This window comes from Melanostigma gelatinosum (genome assembly GCF_949748355.1).
Source record: "Melanostigma gelatinosum genome assembly, chromosome: 11".
In the NCBI taxonomy this organism is placed as follows: Eukaryota; Metazoa; Chordata; class Actinopteri; order Perciformes; family Zoarcidae; genus Melanostigma; species Melanostigma gelatinosum.
The window spans coordinates 15041392-15062632 of record NC_136644.1 but is presented as its reverse complement, the minus strand read 5'-3'; the positions used below and the strand labels follow the sequence as shown (position 1 = coordinate 15062632).

The 21241-nt window shown below is 42.7% G+C and overlaps 1 protein-coding gene across 1 annotated transcript; it reads right to left on the bottom strand.

Annotated features, from left to right (window-relative positions):
- Positions 1-502: 502 nt before the first annotated feature.
- p4hb (prolyl 4-hydroxylase, beta polypeptide) lies at positions 503-11984 on the bottom strand. Its single transcript, XM_079279508.1, has 11 exons — positions 11640-11984; positions 9634-9840; positions 8044-8177; positions 7523-7660; positions 5827-5931; positions 5588-5713; positions 5226-5426; positions 5019-5139; positions 4528-4709; positions 3675-3788; positions 503-2063 (listed from the first exon to the last, which is right to left on the bottom strand). The coding sequence occupies exons 1-11, from the start codon at positions 11776-11778 to the stop codon at positions 1992-1994; spliced, it is 1539 nt and encodes a 512-aa protein (XP_079135634.1). The 5' UTR covers positions 11779-11984; the 3' UTR covers positions 503-1991.
- Between the last annotated feature and the right edge of the window lie 9257 nt (positions 11985-21241).

Here is a 21241-nt window from a genome sequence, read left to right as displayed (position 1 = left end):
TTTAAAAATGACACTCCTACTGGTAGTTTGGAGCGTTGACAGCGTTCATGGTCGAGCAAATAAACGACTCAATATATTAAAATTTCAACTAGCAATTGAGAACTTTTTTCTCGTCAACATTTTGACCGGAAATGCTAACAGACAGACACCCCAGGGCCAGGTCGCTAGCCAGCATTAACATTTGACACATTTCTTTGCCTTAAGTGAGTAAACTGAACACATTTTGGACCATTTGTCAACAAAACGAGCAGTTTGAGACTTTTGACATATCAGACACGTTATACACACACAAAAAGTATTTGAAGTAGTTCTAGCAGTCACTTTGTTCAAATGTTATATATTAGTCAGTGCTTCAGCATGACCGTACACATACCCTTCTTTTCTTTCACTTTTGTTGGAGAACTGTTCATCCCGAGTAGCAGCGTAGTGTAATGGTTCTCTTCCAAGGTTCATGTGTGCAATAATGCAGTTGTCAATCTGGAGGTGCACTTCAGCAAACAACACAGAACTTAAGACAACATTTTTTCCAATTTTTAAAATGTATTTATTGGCCACCATTTTACGTTTTCCACAACAATTTGGATATGATGGAATGCTATATTAAGTTTCCCCCACCGCTGTAGCTGTCAAACCCATCACCTTGCTCTACTCAAGCCTCCCCTCCCTGCCAAACAACACAGTACATTTATTCTCCTGTTCATGGACGACCAGAAAATATGAACCAGTCATTCAACTACACCATACATTCACACAGCACACTTTGCACTCCCTCTCTCACACACACACTGCTGTGGCAACAAGGGTGTTGGGTAGAGCCAAAGGGGTGCAGGAGGTACAGTACAGGTGAGGGGTGGGGCTGTGCAATTGTTCCCTCCCACTTCAGATATAACAGACATTTCTCCCAAACCAACCTGACTAGTAAACTGTACCAATCTCGTGTCTTCTTTAGCAACCACAGTGAATCTCTGATTAGGCATGAATGCAGTGCGACCTATCAGAACTGGCTCCAAAAAACATCCAAGTCTGAAAGTGTGTCCAAGGGTCACCTCTGCCCCAACAAGGCCAGCTGGCTACAGCTGGGCACACTATTAAAATCAATGAGTCCTAAATAATAAAAAAAGAAAAGCTCATCGTGAAAGCAATTAAATAAAATTTTCCCTAAAAAAAGGTATCCTCTTCCTTTTAGAAAAAAAAAGTCAGTAGCCGTGCTGAAATATGGAGACTGAACAGAGAGAAATTATTTGGGAATGAAGAAATGAAAACAAAGAGTTCTCCTCACTGTAAGGAAGAAAATAATTGGTCTCAGCTACAGATGGGGTGGGTCCTTTGTGCTACACTCGACAAGCTCTGTGGGGTTTATCTTAGTGAAGACATTGCAAAATAAACACATCTATAGGATGGCCCCTTGTCCCCTGAGAGATCAGTTCTCACCAACAACCACACAAATCCTCTGGATTCCCATCAGAGGGAAAAGAACATTGGCAACCCCCCCCCTTACCCAAAAATACAGGTTACAACAAGTTAGCTCATACCCACACTGAACAATTATTTTAATAGGGGAGCAAATTCAACAGGAAAAAAAAACAATCCTTTTTGAAAACTGTATCTCAATGCCATTTTTACATTTGGTTTAAAATATACAAGGCAAACAGCTGATGTGGAGCTTTGTAGAGAAGGCATTGAGGTCTTCCATAGAGGTGTTGCGCTGTTCCACAGAGTCCCCCAAGGTGGGACAACACGAGTCTGGCCAGAAGTTGCAAGGTTTGGAGATGTAGCTGGCAAAAAAGGCCCTGCCACGCCACTGATGGACTGACTGACCAACTGGCGGGCTGGCCAGCAGGCAGGCTGACTGACTGAGAGGCAGTTTAAGGGGAAGTATTAATGTTCACAGGACAGGGAAGGTCCACAAGGAAGTGAAGGTAGTGATGGTGACTGGTTGGAAGGGTTGGGGCGGGACTCGTCTCCTCTCTCTCGCTCACCTCTGCCAGCTCTTACAACTCGTCATGTCCATCGTCCTCACCATCCGAGTCCGTGCCCTGTCCTTCGTCCACATCATCCCCATCCTGGAGAGCAGAGGAGGAGAGAGCCGTTGATTAAGACTGAATCTCAAAATCTGTCAAGCATGCAGGTCTACTTCACAGCTAATGCACATGTGGGGTTTGACATAATAGTCGATTAGTGGTGTATCAAAACTCCCCAATATGCGCTGGATGCAGAAGAGTTGTAGCAGACAGAAAGGTCTACATCTTTTACAAAGATATGGTAATAAGCATCTTTGGCAGATCGCTCAATTGTCCATTTCAACATTTTGCACCAGTTATGCCATTCCCCTCTCAAAAAGGCAGAGTGGGTCAGCTCTAAGGTTACAGTTAAAGCCTGCATTGGTTGGTCCCATTTTTCCAGACATGATGCCAAATCTGCCTCCAAAAAGCCCTGGAGCTCAATGAGAAACCCAGGGGATCAGATCCAGAGCACCTGGATCTGATCTCGACTACTTTTACAGTTCTATATATTGGTGGTCACCAGTCATTAAAATGAGCCCATGTTTCAGTAGATACGCAGCAGTTTTCCTGATATATTGTGGGTTTATTTTCTGCCCCTTTTCTATTTTCAAAAATATAAAATTCAGGACTTTCAAAAAATGAATTGTTCATACAAGCAGAGTATTTTTCATGGCGTTTGGCCAATGCAGCAAAAATGTTGACCACTGCGTGAGAGCGCGCAGGACAGAAGGAGCTTGATGTTTTTCGAAAGCAAGGCAAGAAGTAAGTCTTGCAGCTGAATGTGCAGTCCTACGCAGAGCTGCCTCTACGTCAGTCTGCCAAACTGTTCTGGAAGTCTAGAACGCGGACCCCAACATCTGCTAACGTTATCTGCCCATATGGTAAAGTGAGTAAGTGTAGCGTTTTGTACAGCCATCGCTAGTGGAAGAATATGCAGCAGCAGTATAAAGAGTTGTAGTCCAATATGACACTTCTGCAGTGGCTGGAGAGCTAACTAGCCAAATGATCTAGCACTATCATTTGTTGTGCTACATCACCATCCTTTGTGTCCTAGCTACAATCTTCTGCAAATGATTTGGCAACACAATAGCAAACAGTCGGAATGTAATACACGTTAGCAGTTGGATTTTAACAACCACGTATTTACATAATAAACATCTAGCTATTTATACTACGCTAAAAATGTGTAGGAACCCTGTTTATTGTCAACAAAGTAAGTGTAACAGTTTGGGAAATGGTTTTATTACTCAAACACCACTCATTCATGAAACAACTTGTGAAACGGTTGAGAACAATCAGCCTCTACATCCTCAGACTGCAGTTACTCTTTCAATGTAGCAGCTGCTGTTCTCGTTTTAGTCCCAGTCATCTCCAGTTTCCCTCATTTATGGCTCCCTCCTCAATATGAATATGTCCCCACTGGTTTTAGGTATCAGTACACAAACTAAACAAAGCTCTATAAACACGTGTCTGAAGTCATTACATGGTACAAACGAGCACAGCATACAAAGTAGATTTTTATCTGCGTAGACTGCTTCTTTTATATGGTTTCCAAAGAAAAATACAAGTGGATCCAACTAGCTACATCCATTAAAGTGCAGGCAGCTTCTTTCATAAGCTTCTTCTGCTTTCGCAGTGTGTGAATGACTCTCTCAGTTAAGATGATCTTACCTCTGCGTCCAGATCGTCATCATCGTCTCCTGCAGGGGCGCCGCCCTCCTTACCACCACTCTCGAGGAACTTGGTGAAGCCTTCAAGTGTTCTCTCCCCGTTGTAGTCAATCACCTGTTGATTAGACAAACAGATTTCTGATAAATGTCTTATCTCCACCCCAGAAAAAGGTAGAGAAAATGCAAACATGAATGCATGCATTTAATTGCACAAACTGTCATTTAAAAGCAGCCAATAAACGTTGACAAAGGAAATCTGCAAAGTACAATTTTTAGCCATTTAATCTGGCCATAAACCTGCTTCACAGCACCTCATAGCTGCCACTTTAGCTCCACCCGTAGCCTTCCCTTGGGTCTTCTGCCTGCTAAGTAGGGTCACGGGCTAATCCTCAGAGTTACTCGGCGGTGGCCCCACCACCAATTTAAGATTGCTAAACTGAAGCCTGGTCAACGAGGGGGCGCTTTGTAGGCCGGTGCAGGTTGAGCGGAGAGTCTAAACGTGAGTGACGACATCGAGCAGTGATCTATATGAACCATACACCAACATACTGCTGCAGAAACTCAAGAGGCCAACAAGCTCAGGTTTCTGCTGCTAAATAAAGAGGCACTAATGATTCGGAATGATTTTGGATCCAAATAATTACCCAGATCGATACAACTCACAATCGCAAAGTCATGTAATGAATAAGAGGATTATTACGGGTGGAAAGGTGATAGAGCAGTCAGCACAAATAGAGATGTTAATTCCTAAAGATATGCAAGATGATGCCAAATCAAATACTTCGTCCAGCTCCGCTTGTGTATCAAATATAACAGAGAAAGAAAATATTGTGGAGACATTTAGCAACACTCACCTTGCGCTCATCTCCTGCAGGGAAGAATTTAAGAGTGGGGAAGCTGTGGACTTTGACTGAGTCGATCTCATTGGCTGTGGAGTCCATCTTAGCCACGATGATGTCATCGCTGTCCTTATACTTCTCTCCCAGCGTCTCCCAGATGGGAGTCAGCTGTTTGCAGTGTCCACACCAAGGTGCATCTGGAATACCACAAAAAAGTAGTTGATTATCATTGTGATTATTATTTGGATGTAGAACGCAGTAAAAAATAATCCAACAGCTATATTTACAGAATCTTTTCAACTTCAGTGCCTCGTTACAAATTCATTTGCAGAGGGTGGGCGAGTCTCTAGTATCAACTCCTGGTATTTGAAAATGGCTCAGCACTGGGAAAAGTGAGGAATGGCAAGACTCAAGTTTCATAATCTGAAGCTAGAAGCGTTGCCAAATCTCTCACCTATGAGCAGCCGAGCTTTGACTGTGGAAAATAATAAAGACGAGGATCTTACAGAATTCAATAAAGACGTTCTTAGAAGGATTGAAGGCGATCTCCTCAAAGTTCTTGCCAACCAAAATCTTGACAGGGGTTTTGTCCCAGTCTTCAGGGATATCTTGACTCATGAGGTGGGCCTGTGAGAGAAGAATTAACTCTGCATTAATAACGTACATTTACAACATACATGTGCTGCCATAACTGACCACTCCTCTCTCTTTACCTTGAGTTTGCCGTCGATGAACAGTTTGCAGAAACCGATGATGGCCTCTGCTGTGATGGCGTCACTCTCGGGCATGTACTTGGTCATCTCGTCCTCCAGGGTGATGAGGCGGATGGCGGGGCATTCCTCTTTCTTCAGGCCGAAGAACTCCAGGATGCGCTGGTTGTCGTCCACATCGCTGTCGATGAAAATGAACAGGATCTGGACAGGGGAGACGGCGGCGGTCAGTAACTGATTCCGTCTTCACGGATCATTCAAAATATCCTGTCTAAGTCTTACTGACGTGCATTCTGTATACATTAATTGCAATTGACAAGTTAAAGACACATGCATTGGGAGGCGCATTCACACGGTTCACCTACCTGACCCTTGAATCCCTCTGCGGCTTTCTTAAACTGATCCATTTTATCCTGGAAGTCTGAAGCAGTTTTGGGCAGGAACATGAGAATGTGAGACTTGATTTCTCCTCCGAAGATTTTAGGCGCCGTCTGCAGACAGAAATATAAAAGTTTGACACGTGGGGATAATACTTCTTATAGTTATGGACAGTAGTGTGGAAAAGGGATGTGAATGGTCACGTTGATGTGGCCCCAGTCACTACCTGCTCTGTGAACTCGATAACCAGAGGCAGCTGGTTGGCCTTGACAAAAGCCAGGAGGTTTTCTTTGGTCAGCTCTCCATCAAAGGTATTGCGCCCTTCATCAAACTGTAAAGGAAACATTTAGATTCACATATTATCCACCCACCGAGTCTGCCTGTGAACACCAAACATAGATTTACCAGACAAACCACTTCAATATCCCCGTGGTAACCCCCAACCGACAAAAGAGCCAGCAGCCCAAATAGACTTATTAAGTGTTAAGAATGGCAGCGACACCGCTGTGCCAAGCACCCCTTACTGGCATACAAAAGGAAAAAAGCATATTTGGCCTCGTGGGCACTGACCGAAGCTGTGAAACTTAAGCCTCAAACTCTGTTGCAATAAACAAGTGAAAGACCCCAGCTGTTTATTGAGACTAAGCCCCAGCTTTGGGAAGGGTTTGCCTAAATGTAGCAACCCCACAAACAACCCCACATGTCAGTGGTGTTTGTATCAGGGTAGAGTTACCAACATGGATCAGAGGCCAGACAATGGCAGTGGGACGGCTGTGCCAAAAGGAAAGAAGAGCATCTATAACTCAAAGGGCCGAGAGCAGAAAAGCACTGGGACGTAGAGAGTCAGCATTTTCTTGCTGAAGCAGCTGGGCTGCATAAAATGATTATTTCATCACTGATCTACTACAAATATGTGTCACAAACAATGACGCACACCACGAGGTACCAGAACAAAAAGTGTGAAGGCAGGACTTTTAAATAAACACTATATAAACGTACTAAAATCAATCCGGTTACAGGAACACTTAGCGATGTGGTCATATTTAAGCAAATGCACCTCTGAGCATTGTGAGCACAAATGAGATTGATTTTCTTTCCTGATGCTGAACTGCTTCCGAGTAGAGCAATCATCGTAGTCTTAGGCTACACTGTAGGATGAGGGGATATTTAACGTTGTGAATTTGTTATGGCTTGATATTTTTTATGACGGACATGCTGGAGCTTAACCCAATTTGACAAATCCATGCGCCGAATGAGATACTGTTGTGCTGATAAGCAAGCTAAGTGATTCCTGCTCTATTTTGCCAGAGACAGTTGTAGTCCTCGGTTAAAAAAAAACTAAAACACATCTTGTGTAAATTTCAATAAGCTACAACATGGGAAGAAGGAAAGCTGTCTATTTGGGCGAGACAGATGCCATTCATTCAGCCTCTGCTCAGAGCCAATGAGGCTACTTAAAAGACGTATCATCACTAAAATACAGCTCTTCACAATTCACCACCATGAGCTCAACATGCTGAGGCCAAGGCCAAAAGGCAGGCACACGTCTAAAACGAACGGACACACCTCAGAAAAGCCGAGATTAGCAATGGAGAGCGGACACTGAGGTTGACAGCATCACATTACCAAAGTATAGATCAAAAACACTGGGCACTCCAGCAGCTTGTCTGTAAACGCTTTCACATGTGACGGTGTGTTTACAATATAATGTGACCAGAAGTGGGGCAGTGGGTAAACACTCTCACAAGTCAACCAATTAGGAATTTGTAGCTCATGAAATGTCATGGAACCACAGCGTGCTCATATGTTTGAATGCACATCTATGTCATATTTGTGTTAGTTGTATGCACCTTGTGTGTCACAATGACATCAAAGAATTATCACGCAACTGTGAAGAAATAAAGTGAAGAACTTGAAGTCACCTTCTTGAAGAGGACAACACTGTCCTTTGTCACCTCGAACTTGGAGAAAACAGCATCGTCACTGGTGAAGGCGAAAGGAATGTCGTCTGTGGTCTCTGCTGCTTTTTCGTAGGCCATAGCACCGTCAGAGTCAGCATCCTACACACACATAAAACACTTCCCTTAAGATAGCGCGGTGTGCAAGTGATCTCCAATGACTCAAACTTTAAATGAAACCTGCACTATTCTCTTCTCATGATTTGAAAGCAACAAAAATGATATATTTGTACAATGAAGGTACTGAATAGCCCAAAATGTTTTCATTTTGCTTTTCAGAGGTTGGCAATGCCAAACAATAAACTGAGCAATGCATTTTGAGTTATACTGTGTGCATATGGGAAAGTTGTCATATTACATCAACCATTGAAGGATCCGAGCAAAAGCTGCGCATACATCACAATAAAAACAAAAACGAATGAGCTTTACTACAAGATTGACTTATATTTAATCTATACTTAGACCGTGAGAGATCAGAATATCACCTTAAAGAATCCGATGACTGCCACTTCACTGTCAGCGATCAGAGACTCTGCCTCAGTGACTCCGACGAGATTGGCAACGGCTGGGCCAGTGCGCTTCTTCAGCCAGGCGACGATGTCATCGGCCTGTCTGCCAGCTGCAACACAACACAATAACTCAAGCCCTCACACAAATGCTAAACTTTAACGATTGAAATGAAATATGCGCGACAATGTGATCAGCTTCATGCTCTTTAGTGGGATACAGGTTTCTCAGCAGTTGAACAGACAAAAGAGGCAGATCTGGATATACCGGACCTCAACTTAAACACTGCAGTGCCTCGGTGGTGCAGATGTTTAAGTAAACGTACACTGCCTATATACCAGGGGTGGGCAAACTTTTTGGCTCGGGGGCTACATTGAGTTTTAAAATTTGACAGACGGGCCGGGCCAGTAGCAGATGAATGGAGTGTTTGTGTGAACTAATATAAATTACAAGTAAAAGCCATGACCTAAAAAGTAACTTGCATTTAATTTCAGTGGGAACAGTGCTGTTGGTCACCATTTTTAACCAGTGCGTCAACGTTTGGTGTCAGTTTGGTTGTGGCAATTCTCAGAACAGATCTGAGGTGTTCATCAGTTAACTGGGATCTTACACGGTATTTTTTTATTTTATTTTATCATGCACTTACATAATAAGCAGTCATTTTTGACACAGAGTTTTTAGTGTACAGGTTAATGACTGGTCTTTTTAGCAGTATGATTCTTTGAAGGGATCATACAAATATTTAACTGTCACATGTAACATGATCAGAGCTCTGCTGTGTAAAGTCTTTCCTTGTCTCTCCCCCCTGTGTCACGGTGTGGGTACATCTCACTGGCAAACTTGAATAAATCCAGTTTGAAGGAGATGTTTTCACAGCAACATAAAATATATTGGCAATGAATTATGACCTGTTGACACTAAGCAGATTATAATAATATTTCAAATGAATAAGATTCAAAAGATTTGTTTTAATCAATAAAAATACAATTTGAATGGTGTGTTTTTATGAAGAAAAAACATAAATTACTATAACTAAGTTGTTGATGGTTTACAATGACTTCAGAGTGGTTGAAATTATGTTTGGGACAGTGGCAAAAAAAGAAATAGTCTGAAGCTTTGTAGACTATTCCCAACCCACTCTCCCCCTCCTTTCCAAACTTAGCCTGGCCCCACCAGCAGGGAAGAGGAAACGTGAAGAACTGCACATCTCTCTGCTGGCTCAGAGTCAGCATGAGGGGAAGGTGCAGGGAAGGCCCAACCCACATTCCGTCTCAGGCTTGTTGCTCAAAGCTGATTGGCTAATTTACAGCCCATGCTGCTGTGCAGATCATATTACCTGGACGAAGAAAGTCAATGGATGTTCCGCCTTCAGTTTTAGAACAGATTCTTTATGGCATATATGAAGCCTCTCATGAGATCACATTATGAAATAATATTCATGTAACATACAAGTATAGGAAACCACATCAACACTTGTCTGCAGTATATATTTACCACCACTGCCTCTAAGTTTTAGGCAATACATCTCGTGCAAGCGAGCCTGTGAGAATAAAGACAGTAACGCTCACCAGAGTACTCTTTGGGTGACTCCTTCTCTCCGCCCTTAAAGAACTTGATGGTGGGGTATCCCCGGACGCCGTACTCTTGGGCCAGCTCGGTCTCCTCTGTGGCGTCCACCTTACCCAGGCGCACCGCCGAACCCTCGGCCTTCAGCATGCCAGCGGCTTTGGCGAACTCTGGGCCCAGGGCCTTGCAGTGACCACACCATGGGGCATCTGGAGGAGTGTCATGGGGACATTTAGCAGGGCACATATACAAAATGTTGTCATTGTTGCTGAGAAGTAAACCTGATCTAGAGGGTTGATCATTTTTGGCACAAACAAAATCCTTCAGGGAGAATTAAGTTATATCTTACAATATTGTTGGGAAAACATCAGGTTTATAAAACAAATGCAACATGGCAAATAAGGAGCACCAACGAGCTAGCGTCGTCAAAAATGATCACCAGATTGAATGATCATCCATACAAAAACAATGTATAACTTGAAGACCCTGTCCTGCTTATCCAGAGCATAATATAGTGGAGGAAATTATTAGTTGATGAAAATAATTACCAACTGTTTTGATAAATGATTACTTGTTCACCAAACATGCATTTTTTTAGCTAAGCTACTTCCATGTGAGGATTTTCTGGTTTTCTTCATTGTATTTAATTGTAACTAAGACTTTGGACTGCTGGCCAGGAAAGAAATAAGTTATACTTTATTAACAGATTAATTGATGATGAAAATAACTAAGTGGCCTTATTTTATTATTCTACCTATCTGCCCAGGGAACACAGACGGAAAACCACAGTTCATTACATCTGTCCTTTTTATTATATAAATATTTAATTTCCTTTGTGCATCGCCCCGGTTCAACTAAAGAAACATATGTTTCCCCGATTTTTTTTGATAAACTTAAGTTTGTTTTTGACCAGAGGACACAGGATAATGTAATTGCTACTGTGTAATGTGTAAGCCATGGTGTCCAGTTATACATGTAAAAGTCTGGACAGATAATCACCTGATCATAAATGACACGTCACATAAAATGACCTGCATTGCATCACCTTAAATTCTTGACAAACAATAAAAGGTCCTTGTTGCAATCCAGTCCACATGAACGCACAGATATACTTTTGTTAAGTACACGTCAACCTAGCTCCACGTCCCACTCAGATCCCGCCCAGTTGACGACTACGTGAGCAAAAAAAAAGGAAAAAGAAAAGCCTTCATCCCTCCCATCTTGAGCTCATTGGTGAATCTCCCCACAGCCATTTCTCTTGACTGGCCCATTGATTTGTCACGTAAAATGTGAGCAAGTCAACAATCTTGACAAAAGTACCGCGGGGTGGGCCTGCAGGCTATGAAGAAGTGGCTCAATAAAACCTGTGCTATGACACGCAAACTAATCATTTTATTAGTAAACATAAGTCCAAAACTGCATGAAAGCGACAGTGAACGACACGTCCGGCCTGTACAATATGAAACCACAGCAGGCAATCGAAACGTACTAGCCCTGCACGTTACTTGTTCACATAACTCGTTAATGATCGTCATTACAGCATTATTTAGGAGATAATGCACGCCTTGGCCCTGGTGCTGTTAGCTAACGTGATCTATGAAATCCTGGCGGTGTAGCAAAGTTAAAACAAGCAGCTAAACTGAAGTTACATTATGTTTGACACGAGTAGACGACTACGAAAACATGTACCAGGTTTCATATCCTCATCAAAAACCGTTTAAAACGTTGAAGATACTCGGTGCTAGTTGGTCAGAAAACGCAGCCCGTGCATTTGTACTCCGTTTTAACTACGGTGAAATAGCTGGTGGGAAACTAGATTAAGTAGATTCACGCACAATCACACACGACACCAATAAATTAGCCACCAACAGCAGCGACTCGTCAGAAGTGTCAAAGTTTGATGCTAACGGTAACCCAGGCTGGATGTAGCTAGCTAGCCGGAACACCGGTGAGCCTACTACGAACGGCTAACGCTAGCTGGAGGGATTCTGTAGCCACGGTTACTTACAGAATTCAACCAAGATGTCAGGGTGAGCTTTCAGAGCCTCCTCGATGTTACTTTTCTTCAGCACCAGGACATCTTCTTCCTCGTCGACCTCAGCTCTGCTGGCCACCGCCAGTGTGCAGATGAGCAGAAACTTCAGCATAGTTGCCCGTCGAGTGTTCTTCTTGACAGAGAGACGAGAGAGCTGTAACGTTAGACAACAGTCTGCTACCGTTTCAGTTGCGATATTTGGTCTTCAGTTGTGGTATTTGTCGTTGTTTCAGGTTGGGAGAGTAGCTGGTATTTTGTGTCTACCACTACTAACGTGGCATCTCACGCAGAAACCGGAGGGGGTCAGCCGTAGTGCGCATGCGCATTTATCAGGTCGAAAGCAGTTCGTGTTGAATTGTGACTGGACCGCTGCGGACTACACCTGGAAGTGAATGAGCGGTGCTCCCTGCTCTCTGCTGGCATTACTGCACATCAGCCCTGAGCGATAACACACGTAGGGATCGTGGAAAAAACACGATTTTTAAGCACTTACACTATTTAACGCTAAACAGGCAATGTAATCCATATTGAATCACCGTTTTAATCGTACTGTGGCTTACATCATGCAATATTATTTATGTTTGTACAAATGTTCCATAAATATAATGAGTAAACTATGTTGTAACTTGGGTATTTACAATGGTTTTCTGACTCTGGGATATGCGTATAACTGTAACTGATGCAACTATGGGGAGGGGGGTTGTTTTGGAAATGTGTTTGCAAAGGGGACAGGCTAAAGTCTGAATGATTCACAAAGTTTGTCACGTGATGTTTTTACAAACAACTGCTTACATTCTAGTAAAAAAGAAAAGGTGACAATTATGAATGTTAAGAGGACAAGGGGTCTGGTCAATGTTTGGTTTACAAGGGGATATTGAGTGACCCAACTCCTCTGTTAGTCCTCTTTATCTTGAATTCAGCGGTGCACAAGTAAGTCTGGTTGTGGCGGTCTTATCTTCCCTCCTTCCTCCAAGAGACAGAGTTTTCTAATTTATCTGAGCAGAGAGAAAAGATAAGACCTTCTCACAGACATACAGAAGGGAGAGGATGCTTTGATACAAGGCCTCTGCACACTGTAGGTAGTCAAAGACTAGGAACAGAGGCTATGTTCAGAATGGAGTGAAACAAAGAGATACTGTCAGTGAACAGTACGGATGTTTCAGGGAATGTATGACGGAATAGCCTGAAGGCCCCTATTGTCACAGTGATGATATTATTCATTTGTGTGTAAAGTATACGGTATCGTAATTTGGCTTTTATAAATCACACTGTAGAGACAAATTAAAAGATAATGATCTCAATAAGATTTTAGTCTCTGCATGGGTCAATCAAATGCCTTTAAAAACACTTAGACAACCACCTTGTTTACTGCTGACTTCGTGGAGGATATCCAACCAGCTGCTCAGTATTTAGGCATAATGCAAAATGCTCCCTTAATTCTACATGTCCATATTTGGAGCTGCTATGAAATGTAATATATGGTTGCCATAGAATTACATGATAAGTTAAAGTTTGCCTACAGTCCTTGTACACAAGGTGCTCAGGAAATGACTGCAGTGCTTTGTGGACTGGTGTTTACTCTACGAGATTCTGTCAATACTTCACAGAAGATAACAGGTTTGGTGTGGACTAATGGAGTAATGGTGTATCTAAAACAAATACTGTAACTGTAGCACCTTAATGTCTCAGTGACAACTTTACATTTTCTTTCCAGCAAGGACAAAAAGACAAATGACATACAATGACAAAAATCCCGCCTTTGACAAAGCAGCGAGCCGATTGGCCGAAGCAATTTAACAGTTTTTTAACAGTCACTTTGGTACTTGATTTGACCACATCCTCCATTCTGTTACTGAAGAGAAACCAAAATGTGTTCTTGCCAAAATACTTGGCATAAATCATTTATATAATGATATAAAGTCGTTGATACAATGAAATGAATACTAGTTGTTCATGTTCTTTTTGTTACAGTTTCATTCCAGTCCTTTGTTTGTTTTCACTGTTTGATCTCCACACACCTCTTTGCGCCTGTACCTTTCATGTTTGACGGTTTATGCAGGACATGAAACAATTAACTCTGGTAAAGAGAGAGGATGTTTATTTTATCAAGGGTGTTTTTTTAAGTGCCAATATTGACCTCCTTAACAGCAGTTCAGAAAATTTGATCTTTTTATTATTTGCTCATCTTTTATGAAGCAGGCAGGTCAAACCCAATCAGTCTACTGTGTATAATGATCAGAAATTAAGAAGATTAAAGAAAGAAAATACTAAATATGTCAGTATCAGGGTCACAATTCCATAATCAGTTGTAATAGAAAGAAGACCAACCTTAATGTGACCCGATGAAGGCCACAGGCCAAAACATGTCACAATAAAGTTATTTTAATAAGTGTTGATGGAGGTTTGCTTAATCATGTCAGAGACCTTCAGATTAGAGAGTGCACTGAGTGGACAGAATATTGAGATAATCATATCCAGAATCCAGGAAATGAATAAAAAGTAGCAGGGATAGTACAAACATACAAGTGAAAATCCTGCATTCAGCAGAAACAAGCTGTGAATACAACACCAAAATAGTTATCGACATTTAGGTTGTTTGCTCTGTTTTGGTCTCCATCAACTCCTGAGGGAAATATCTGGCTCTAATGCTGATAAATACTCCACAACAGTATGTTCACCAGCCAATAACTGTGTTGTCTGCTGCAGTTTCAGACTGAAAGTTGAAAGACGTTATAACTCTCCGCTGATCTAAGGGGAACTGCAGAGTTTCACGAACAAGTAATCATGTGATCAATCTAATATTAACATTGTATTGTGTGATTGTAGCCACTTTCAGTAAAAATATAGTTTCACCAGCAAAACGTATTTAACGTTTAACGTACTCTTAATACAAAATGATTGGATTATTATTCTGTGATGAATTAATATGTAACCAGCATGTTAGCTGGTTGAGGTACAGCTACTTTAGTTTGATATAATACTTAGAGCCATGATAGCAGCTCTGTTAGTTGAGATATTTCAGACTGAACCAAAGTTGTGGACTGACTGACCAACAGATCAAGCAACAGATGACTGAAAAGGCAACATATTTCATAACATAATTATATGTTTAGCAGGTAAAATCTTATTCCACAAAGTAGCTAGTACCTTTACACATTTTAAAGATATTCGATGAATGAAGAACACATCTCTGTGTTTTGTTCCTGAATAACAAGGGATTCTGAGCTGTACTGAACCAGAAGGACATAAAAGCTTGCAAAGAGGAAATGTAATTGTTCATAAACGACTGCAGCAGGAAGTTCCATAATCAGCACGATGAATTCAAAGCAGGAGGACAGAATGAAAGATGAGGACACGCTGATCCATGTACGCAGCGCTTCAGCTCATGTTTTGACCAAAATGGATGACTTAAGGTCATTAAAGCTTAATGCCATTTTAATAAGGATGTTGGTCGAGGCAGACGGAGAGGAGAGAGAGTGAAACAAGTTCCCCTCTAAATACATTTTTATTTAAAAAAAGGGAAAAAAAGGCCATGTGCAGTTGCCATGCCAACGCTACCAGTGCAGGGCCCTGGAGTCCATCGAAGGCAGGACATTCAATTTCTGGGAACTCTGACGCGAGTTTATCATGTTTAAACAATGCGGACACTGATGTCATAACTGAAACTAACGTGTGCTAGGTTGTTCCATTCATAATATGTACCATGTAAGAGGATGCCACTGAAATGTATCTTTAGAAACATCCAAGTAATACATATAATAAACTTGTAGTCATTTAAAATAAAACATTCAGACATTTGTGAATGTGTCTGACAGCACAAGTTTGTATTTTCAAGAAGACATTGGAATAACACATGAGGTTATGTACATGCACCGTGTTGGAGAGTATCAGAGGTGCGTGTGTCCACAAATTAGACATACGGGTGATGAAAATGTATTTCATGAGTGTAGCTTATTATAGCTGCACATATGTGCAGTGTCGTTAGAGTCACCAAGTCATTACCAAAGACGTCCGGCAGAGTCATATCATACAGAACTGACATAAATATCTGTGAGCTTCTTCTGCTTTTTGCGCAACGGTCATGACAACGTTGGATCTTAACGATGCAGTATGATAGAAAAACCACCATTTAATGTATGCAATGAACTTAAACTTTACTACAATTGTCATACACATACATACATGAAATGTGGCCTCTATATGTCTCCCATCCTAAGCATTCAGGAGCGATGGGCTGCAGTGACTTTCCCGGGCTGCAACTTGTGGTTCAGTGTCTCGCTCAAAGACACTTGGGGATTGTACCCCCAACCTTAGGAGGACCACCCACTCTAACCTACGAGCCACAGTCGCTTCCTACAGAACAAGGTGCTTATAATAATAAAGTATTTTGCACATATTCTGATGTTATCCCCTTATGTTATTCAGGTCAATGTGCTGTAAAACAAAGTTGGCCAATTACATATTATGCAGACACAGAACATTAGAATTCATTTGGCAGTCAAAACAATTGGGCGACTGTGGCTAAGTGGATAGCAGGGCCGTCTTTCAGTCAGAGGGCCGGCGGTTCAATCCCTGGCTCTGCTAGTCGCATGTCGATGTGTCCTTGAGCAAGCCACTTAACCCCAAAATTGCTCCCGTAGTTGTGCCTACAGTGTAGAAATGTGATAGACTCTGAATTGTAAGTCGCTTTGGATAAAAGCGTCTGCTATATGACTAATGTAAAAAATTACTCTGCTTTGGTCTCCACCAACTCCAAAGGAAATATCTTGTTCGTAAGATGGTAAATACTCCACTATGTTCACCAGATAATCATTACATTTTGCAGGTTTCGTGGGGCTGCAGAACAACTGAACTCAGCTGCAGACACAGGCAAGGAAAGAGGAATGATGTGAAAAAGGATTTTATTGCAGAGCACAGGTTTGATGGTTGAAGGATAGGGGAAGCTTGAGCAAGTCATGAACTGAGGCTGGAGCATGGGCAGTTTGGGGCCCAGGAAGCAGGTGCTGAGGGCGAGCAGAGGAGACTAAGTATTGCAGGGTTCCAGTACAAAGCTGAGGCAGAACAAGAGGGCAGAAACAAGGACCGAAGTCTGTGTAGCTATACTCTAACTCCGGCAAGGGATTGGTGCCGGGCATTGGATTCGACGTAGAAGTCATGACAGATGATGTCCCTGGCTTAGAGTTAAAATCCTGCATGAGGATGGGGTCCAGAATCTGATGTCAGCACACCCAGCAGCACTCTTCAGGCCTGTGTCCTTCCTAATCCAGCAGGTAATGCAAGTCACGGCCCTAATGCCGCTCATCCACAAGCTAGAGACTGTAAATTCAGGATGTCAGATAACCTGAGGAGGTGGAGGACCTGCAGCAAAAGGGGACAGGTTTAAATCTGGGAAACATTTTTCTTGACGGGTACCTGAGAGACACAGAATCACAGGGACTGTTCACTCACAGACCGGTCTGAGTAGCTACCATTTGGTCTATGAAACTCTCGTCGGCACCCGAGTTTTGGCTAAGTATATCAGCCACTACTGCCAAGCCTCCTTTTTTTACTGGACCCAAGGGACAGGTGGATAGAAAATGACCAGCCCGGGCACAATAAAGACAGCTCCTGGTGTTCATCCGCTGCCGTCCTTTCTCTGGAGAGAGACCAGCCCGGCTGAGCTGCATTGGTTCAGGTTTTGGAAGAGACTTGTGAGAAGAGGTAGTCGGGAGAGAGGAACAAGGCAAGAAAGCTGGTGTTGTGGGGAATGCACTCTTACCTGCCCTCTCCCTCCGACGCTCACGGAGACAGTTGTCAACACGGGTGGCTAGAGATATGAGTTCATCAAGCCCACTGGGCTCATCCCTAAACACCAACTTATCCTTAATGGTCTCACTGACGGGATTCTGAAAAACTGCCATGAGGGCCTTCTCATTCCAGCCGCTCTCAGCTGCAAGGCAGCGGAACTCAATTGCCATTTTGGCGACACTGCGGGAGCCTTGACAAATAGCAAAAAGTCTTTTGGCAGGATTCTCACCGTGGACAGGATGATCAAAGGCTGTTTTCATCTCCTCCGTGAAGCTGGAATAGTTGAAGCAGAGGGAGGACTGTTTCTCCCACACCGCCAAAGCCCAGGAAAGCGCAGCTCCTTTGAGGCAGCTCATCAGGTAAGATATTTTTGCTCGTTCACTGGCATATGTATGGGGCTGTTGCTCAAATACCAGCGAACACTGAACCAAAAAAGCTCTGCAAGCTCCGAGGTCACCGGCGTAAGTCACAGGAGCAGGGACAAAGGGCTCACGGGGCAGAGGAGAGGGGCTGCTGACTGGCTGCGAAGGGCCGGGCACAAGTTGTAAGCTCAGGCCTGTCAGTTGGCTCTGCAGGTTCAACAAGGTCTGTGACAACTCTGTTACCCGACTCAACAGGTCTTTCAGCATTTGGCAGTGTCGCCCGAGTACGATGCCTTGATCAGCGACGGCTTGGTGGAGGCGATCTAGAGGGGGAGATGCTGCATCTGCTGAGTTCATGTTTGTACACAGATCTTACTGTTACATGGGGCTTCAGAACAGATGAAGTCAGGTGCGGACACAGGCGGGGAGACAGGAATAAGGTGAAGAGATTTTATTCAGCCTGAGGGACATCCGAGGAGACGCAAGGCCCTGATGAAAGGTTCCAGGGCAGAGCAGAGCAGCCAGGGCTTGACCAGGCAGGAAACAAGGAGCAGTGATCTGACTGCATACAGAGAACCAGATGAGTACAGGCACTCTAACAACAAGCAACTAAAGCACCACCGGTAGTGACTTGGCTCAAAGCGCAGCAACACTGACTAGTAGCAGAGTCCACGATCTTGCAGAGTGGAAATGGCAGGGCTGAGTATTTGTAGAGGCTTGATTACGAAGATGAGGTGCAGCTGATGTGGCTCTGCGCTGACTCCAACACACCTGCAGACAATCATGCAAACAGGGAGTGGCAGCAGGTTAAAGGGCCACTGAATTAGATGATGTCCCAAGAGCCGATGTAACAGTATCCACTGTTTTCTTTTCTGGTTTAAAGGTGTGGAAAACCTGTGTGAGGGTAGGTTATACTAATGATGGCGAGATGAAGCCTCATGAGGCCTCGCAACACTTCAGCCAATTGGTTCGAGAAAGGGTTCATTACTCGATGCTTCATGTGCACACGATACCACCTACTGGCCAAGTGTATAATCACAGGCAGCTGTATCTGAACCACATAATGTGATGCATTGAATTGTTGTGTCTGTTATGGCTGTTGGGAATGACTGAATTACAAAAATGTATGACCAAATAATTTCTGTACATAAATGATCACATATGTGCATAATAAAATATTTCTATATATTTTTTTAATGTATTCTGTGTGTGAATTTTCCCAAAATGGGAGTATCATATGATATGGCAGGTTGTGTAATGATGTTATTATGTCACTTTAGGAAAATGGCATGGGCTTAAGCAGGCAGAGGACAGTGAAAGTGCTTGTTGAACTAGGAAGAGGGGACTGAATATGCTTGTGTAACTTGGACAGTGATGTACAGGACACGGGACATTTTATTAATTTTTATTCAGAAATAACAGTTTCTCAACAGTGTTTGGTTTTAAACGATTCCTTTTTTTTGACACGACCTCTCCGGCCTATGAAAACACCCTTTCACAGGGTACAGAAGATGCTGGCGTGCACAAAAACGCAAGAGCAAGTCTATATAAATTTGCATACAGGAATTTTTGCCTCTCCCAGTACTCCAGAGGGTTTTCCAGCCTGCTTATATTTGGCTCGGAAAGGTAGCGCTGGACCTCCACCATGGCCTTCAGAGCCTAATGGGAAAAATATATAGTGCTGAACTGTGAGACACAATAAAGTACTCATTTGTTTCATGCATGCACCCATACATACCTGCCTTGTAGGGATAACATAATTAGGATCCAGTTTGGACACAAATGCCCTGAATCCAACATCATCCACAAGACTGAAGGGCTGTGTGTCCGTCACTATCATGGAGACGAGGGCTTCATCCAGCTCTTGTTTTTTGGTGGCTGGTTAAAAGAGAATAAATACAGTGTCTGTTACCTGTCTTTATTTGCACAATACACAAAAGTGAACAGGGAAAAATTGTGATGGTGCATTTGTAATATTGTAATGACTTACAATGGCTGGCTGAAGCTCCAGTTTCCTCCTTATTCTCATGCAAGGCACGGTGATGCCTTAGCATGGATGAGGTGTTGTTATTGTACCCCAACTCCTTGGAGCACAATAAACACCTCACCTTTGAATAAAATAAGAAACTGTGAAAAATACAGTTCTTGATAAGCAAACCTAATGTGTCTGAAATAGAGTTAGATTTAGCTTACCTTATTAGGAGTTATCAAATCAAAGTGTTCCCACACAGGGGAAATCCTCCTCTTCCGAGCTGGCTCCATCACCTATCCTTCTCTCCTCACTCTCCTAACTCTCCAAACTATCTCTCTCTCTCTAAACTCTCCAAACTATATAAATGCTATCCAAACTATCTCTCTCTCTCTCTAAACTCTCCAAACTATATAAACGCCATCCATACTATCTCTCTCTCTCCAAACTATCCAAACTCTCAACTGACCGCAACTCTCCACCAACAACCCACATTTTGAAAGGAGCCTGAGGGGTTCATATTGCTGTCAAACCTCCCGGCAAAATCTGAACCACTTCCCGAAGCAGTCACGTGGTACAGCGGGCAGCGAGGCTTCGGACGTCATCATTTTTGGCTCCTCCCCTACATGAAGCAAGCCTCGATACGCGCTTCAAGGAAACGCCCCCTCCATTACTCGACACACGCTTCGAAGCGTCGGCACATCTCGTAACATCACTAGGTTATACATACACGTGACCTGTTTTAGGAAGAAAGTTAGTTGCACAATTAGATTTTGACTGGGACATTTTTGCGCTGACAAAATCTGCCGAAAGACATAACACCTGGCAAATGACTCAAAACCGCATCTGTGGTAGTTCCCACTACAGTAGTTGTCTCCAGGACGTTTGGTCAGGTGAAGACAATACCAGCCAGACACTGATATTAATGTTTTTTCTTTTTGTTGCACACGTCACCGTGATGTAATTGAAATAGGTTTCCTGGTCTTAGTTAGGGATTATATTTTTCCTGTACAACTTTCATCTTCTTTGGTATTAATTTCTGCTAATTGCAATCTTTGCCTCATTTTCAATGTACATGTTATATTATGAGAACAGATTTGATTTACCCTGTTGTGAATATCACCTTTGTCACAAAATGGTTTCCATGTACCACCAACAAACACTTAAAACAGTGAGGGGGAAGAATTGCTTGCTGAATATTATCGATGCAATGGCGCCCCCTAGTGGTAAATACTAGGGAAATCACACTGTACTGTAACTAAAACACAGTATGGAAACACACCTTTTGTGGTGAAAAAAGTACTTTTACTTTAAGATCTTTTACTTCAGTAAAAATAGCTAAACCACAGTGTAAAAATACTCTGTTATAAGTAAAAGTAACGAGTACAAAATAATTAACATCAAAAGTACTCCAGTATCCAGAATGGCCCATTTCATGATAACTTTAATATCACAGT